This window comes from Colobus angolensis, unplaced genomic scaffold (genome assembly GCF_000951035.1).
Source record: "Colobus angolensis palliatus isolate OR3802 unplaced genomic scaffold, Cang.pa_1.0 Scaffold3, whole genome shotgun sequence".
Lineage (NCBI taxonomy): Eukaryota > Metazoa > Chordata > Mammalia > Primates > Cercopithecidae > Colobus > Colobus angolensis.
In genome coordinates, this window is record NW_012116265.1 from 20,061,495 (window position 1) to 20,066,995 (window position 5,501).

Consider the following 5,501-nt stretch of genomic DNA (forward strand, 5'->3'; position numbering starts at 1 on the left):
TCTTGAACTCCTGACCTCAGGTGATCCACCTGCCTCGGCCTCCCAAAGTGCTGGGATTACAAGTGTGAGCCACCGTGCCTGGCCCCCTATTCTACTTTCTAAGAGAAAATCCTACACCTCTCAGTTAGTTGCAAACTTGAACTCCACTGTTTACTCTGTCTCTTTCAGTGTGTGATAACTTGGAAAACTTCACCTCAGGCAGTCCTTTCCTGTGCATGGATCTCAGCTACATCACTGCCCTGTTAAAGGATGGCTTTGGCTTTGCAGACAGCACAGTCTTACAGGTAAGAGGCAGGACACCAGAGTCCCATAACAGCCCTCTTTTGTGGGTTTTGAGAAGGAGTAAGAGCTTGTTCAGTAATCAGAGTAGCTAGAAGTGAAATTATGAGGTAGTTTTGTTTGGGCTATGGACAAGGTACTATGGTAGGCACCATGAATGTGGGAAATTACCTCGATGCAATGGTAGCCTCCTAGTGTATTACCAGGCAAGGTATTGCAGAGGCCACAGAACAGAAAGACTAGCAGCCCAAATTAAGATGCCAAGTCACATGGTTTATATATTTATTTATTATTATTTTTTTGAGACGGAGTCTCACTCTTGTTCCTAGGCTGGAGTGCAGTGGCATGATCTCAGCTCACTGCAACCTTCGCCTCCTGGGTTCAAGTGATTCTCCTGCCTTGGCCTCCTGAGTAGCTGGGATTACAGGTGTGTGCCACCACTCCCAGCTAATTTTTTTGTATTTTTATTAGAGATGGGGTTTCACTACGTTGGCCAGGCTGGTCTCGAAATCCTGACCTCAGGTGATCCGCCCACCTCGGCCTCCCAAGGGCTGGGATTATAGGAGTGAGCCACCACACCTGGCCCACATGGTTTATTAAATCAATTTAGAACTCAGGGTGAGAAGCAAGGGGAAAGAGATGAAGAGATGAACACAGAAGACACGATGCAAGCAGGGTGCAAGTACCACTCTCTCTAAATCTTGGGTTCCATTTGTCCTGGGTTTCTATGTCCTGCCTCTCTCTGCTGCTAATAGAGTGGTTACACATACTGGAGCTGAAGTTTGGTCATGGGAGCACAAAGACAAGTGCCTGAGGCCACCACACAAACTTGCCCTATTTGGAGAGGCCCCAGGGGCAGACACACCTGGCCAGTAGCATTAGCTCAGCCATCAACATGTGCGATGTGTTTTCTTTGGCAGAGGACATGAGGGACCAAAAGGGTGTCACCAGTGAGTGGCGTATTTAAGATCTCATGAACACTGAATGCCTCATGCATATATAATGTGTCATATATATTTCATGTGTGCCTCGTATATTTAGTGCCTCTTGAATCTTAGGTCTCTCTTTGTCCTCCCGTCTCTCTCCATCTGTTTCAATACATGCAGGCTCTACTTTATCTGTAGTAAGTTATTTATCCCCAGTTTTGGGCACGTGTCTAGGCTCGATTACATCAGGTCAACAGAGAACAATCAACTGGTTTACAGACTTTTTGGTGGTGGTAGCATCTTTATCCAACGAAAACTTACGTAGAATATCAGTAATACAGCCGGGTGTGGTGGCTCACGCCTGTTATCCTAGCACTTGGGGGGCCAAGGCGAGTGGATCACCTGAGGTCAGGAGTTCAAGACCAACCTGGCCAACATGGTGAAACCTCATCTCGACTAAAAATACAAAAATTAGCCGGGCATGGTGGCAGGTGCCTGTAATCCCAGCTACTTGGGAGGCTGAAGCAGGAGAATCACTTGAACCTGGGAGGCAGAGGTTCCAGTGAGGAGAGGTCACACCATTGCACTCCAGCCTGGGCAACAAAGAGGGAAACTCTGTCTCAAAAAAAAAAAAATCAGTAATACAAAACTATTCTGGTTGAAGCAGAGATTGGGGGCCTGAAACTCAGCTCTATCATTTGACCTCCCTTTTTCCTTTGAAGCATTTCTAAGAAACCCCTAAAATTCTGAAGAAAACAAATTGATAAAACTGATACACACTAATCTAATCCTCTTCTTATATAGTTGAGGAATTTGGGTCTAAAGTTTTGCCCAAGGTCACTAAGCTAATTGAGATAGATACTGGCTTATAATGTGTTAAGTTCCCTATTTGGTTATTTTTTTCTTTTTTCTGAGACCGAGTTTCGCTCTTGTTGCCCAGGCTGGAGTGCAGTGGTGCAATCTCAGCTCACTGCAACCTCCACCTCCCGGTTTACAAGCGATTCTCCTGCCTCAGCCTCCCAAGTAGCTGGGATTACAGGTATGCGGCACCATGCCTGGCTAATTTTGTATTTTTAGTAGAGATGGGGTTTCACCATGTTGGTCAGGCTGGTCTCAAACTTCTGATCTCAGGTGATCCACCCACCTCAGCCTCCCAAAGTGCTGGGATTATAGGCATGAGCCACCACTCCTGGCCTTGTTTTTGAGACAGGGTCTTGCTGTGTCACCCAGGCTGGAGTGCAGTGGCATGATCTCAGTTCACTGCACCCTCTGCCCCTCCCGGGTTCAAGCAACCCTCCCACCTCAGCCCACTGAGTAGCTGGGACTACAGGTGTGTGCCACCAGTCCTGGCTAAATTTTTTGTAGAGATGGAGTTTTGCCATGTTGGCCAGGCTGGTCTTGAACTCCTGACCTCAAGCAATCCGCCTGCCTTGGCCTCCCAAAGTGCTGGGAGTACAGGTGTGAGCCACTGTGCCTGGCCCCATGTTTGGTTATCATTAGTGCTTAGGAAGAGGCACTCGCTTACATAGTAGGAGTTGAGAAGCTTGGTTTGTTCTTTTCTACCCCTAAATCTATTCTCATCTCCTGACCATGCCCTTTCTACTGCATCTATTACCATTACATTGTAAGTTGCCTTATCTGAAATTAGTGAATCAGAAAACAAAGCAGGGGATACTTTGTGTAGTTTCAAGGTTAGGGAAAGAGTTCAGAATACTGTCTGTCTAAACTATCTCTCTAGAAGGCCTGATGGGCCACGACCTGAGCCAGAAGCATTCAGTTCAGAGATGAGAATGGCAGGTGTAGGGGCAATGGCCAATGGGCCATGGCCAGAAGGAAATTGTTACAGAGTAGTGGGAAGCCTGCAAAGACTGGCTCCTGTCAGTTTTGCCATGGTTTGCCCATGTGGATATTCTTTGCCAATATCGTTTGCTCAAGAGCTGTGCTTGCTAGAGTTGGAAATTGGATGAAAAGGTGAAGACTTTTTTTTCTTCTTAACAGCTCACAAAGAAAGTGAACAACATAGAGACGGGCTGGGCCTTGGGGGCCACCTTTCACCTGTTGCAGTCTTTGGGCATCTCCCATTGAGGCCACGCACTTCCTTGGAGGCCTGCATTTGCCAACACCTTTTTAAGGGGAGGAGAGAGCACTCAGTTTCTGAGCTAGTCTGGGGACATCCTGGACTTGAGCCTAGAGATTTAGGTTTAATTAATTTTACATATCTAATGTGAACTGCTGCCTAACCACTCAAGAGTACACAGCTGGTACCTGAGCATCACAGAGAGCCCTGTGAGCCAAGAAGCTTTGGAACTTAACCTTGGAGTGACAGCCCAGGGACAGGTCCCTGGGAACCAAAGAAAAATCTCATTTCAACCCTTTGAGTGCCTCATTCCAATGAATATTTAAATTTTCCTCTTAAATGGTAAACTAAGTTGACTTATTGCAATCCCATGACCCATCAATATCAGTTTTTTTCCTCCCTGTGCAGTGCCCTGCCCACCCTTATCTGCACCCACCTCCCCTGAAAAAGAGAAAAAAAGATACCTGATTTTGCTTTCCATGTATAATTCAGCAACACAAAATGGGACCATATCAGAATCTGTATGATCCTATTCTGTGTTAGCTCCAATCAGCCAGCTGAGAGCCATCCTAAATATTAATAGGATGGAGAGTAACTCCTAACTGTGCATAGATTACAGCCTTAAGAAAGGAGGCCACCCAGTCTCTGGGGACATGTTTTGGGAGGGTGTGGCAGCCTCATATAGCCTACCTTTTCTTTAATCAGCATTTTATCAGTCAACTCTGGGATTAATGAACATATCCGACTTTATGGGTATGTGTATATTCAGTGCCAGTACCACCTCCCAGGCTAATGTGTTAACAGTGTTTTCTATGATTCTAAACTTGTTTTCTTTGTATTTCTAAGAAATACAACTAGGCCCTAACTTTTGGTCTGTGGTCAGAGGTGAGTGTCTGTGCTATTCCAGGATCTGTTATTTCAGTTTACTCTTTTATTCTCTCCGTTTGTAACAGTACCTTCCTGTCCTGGCCCCTTATCACTTTCGCTAATATCCTCTGATTTATCTATCTAGTTCAGAGTTTCCAATACCGTTCCTGACAAAACCCCACTTGGATTTGGTTGGCTCTCTCAGCCTACGTCAGTACAGTGGACCAACATTTCCAGGGAGAACCATATTTAATATCCCTCATGTTCTCTTTTTCAATCCAAGTGCTCAGAGCTCTTGACTGAATTATTTACCCCAAATTCATTATCTTGCACTTTTTTTTGAGACGGAGTCTTGCTCTGTTGCCCAGGCTAGAGTGGAGTGGCGCAATCTCAGCTCACTGCAACCTCCGCCCCCAGGTTCAAGCGATTCTCATGACTCGGCCTCCTGAGTAGCTGGGAATACAGGCGCCTACCACCATTCCTGGCTAATTTTTGTATTTTTAGTAGAGATGGGGTTTCACCATGTCGGCCAGGCTGGTTTCCAACTCCTGAACTTAATTGATACACCTGCCTCCAAAAGCGCTGGGATTACAGGAATGAGACACCATGCCTGGCCTTTTCTTGCACTTTCTACATAATCGTCCCTGCTTCTCATCTGCCCTGTAGTGCTCTTGGACCTGGAAGACCTCCCTGTGGTCTGGCCCCTTTGCCTTGGTTCTTAACCTCCAGCTTCTTTCCAGGAGTGTTTGTATTTCCTCAAACTGGTGGCTTTCACAGTAGACTGTTTCCATGCTCTCTCACAAAGGATGTTAAATATGCCTAGCCCTCACACAATCCATGGGAAACCTTATTTTACTTTTCGTTTTTGTTTTTGAGATGGAGTCTTGCTCTGTCACCCAGGCTGAAGTGCAGTGGCACGATGTCAGCTCACTGCAAGCTCCGCCTCCTGGATTCACGCCATTCTCTGCCTCAGCCTCCCGAGTAGCTGGGCCTAACATGCACCCACCACCATGCCTGGCTAATTTTTTTTGTATTTTTTAGTAGAGACGGGGTTTCACCGTGTTAGCCAGGATGGTCTCGATCTCCTGACCTCGTGATCCACCCGCCTCAGCCTCCCCAAGTGCTGGGATTACAGGCATGAGCCACCATGCCCGGCCGAAACCTTATTTTTAACATTACTCCATTGAGTAAATATTTACCATCTGCTATGTGCAAGTTACTAGGCAAATTTCTGTTTCCTTGTCCCTAAAATTCTTCTCTTTAAATTCATTGTGGAATTTCTTTAGACTTCACACTGACTTTTATTACTAAGGTCACCTTTATACCAACTGCCTTCCTCAAAATGCTTATAA

The 5,501-nt window shown here is 46.1% G+C and overlaps 1 protein-coding gene across 1 annotated transcript in view; it reads left to right on the plus strand.

The window, feature by feature from the left end:
• The window catches only part of ENTPD5 (ectonucleoside triphosphate diphosphohydrolase 5), a 38,486-nt gene extending 34,334 nt beyond the window's left edge, over positions 1 to 4,152 (plus strand). Inside the window, exons 12-13 of the mRNA XM_011949810.1 lie at positions 165 to 284; positions 3,204 to 4,152. Of these exons, the coding sequence (XP_011805200.1) occupies positions 165 to 284; positions 3,204 to 3,290 (207 nt within the window). The 3' untranslated portion in view covers positions 3,291 to 4,152. The remainder of the gene's footprint in view (positions 1 to 164; positions 285 to 3,203) is intronic.
• The last annotated feature ends 1,349 nt before the right edge of the window (positions 4,153 to 5,501 follow it).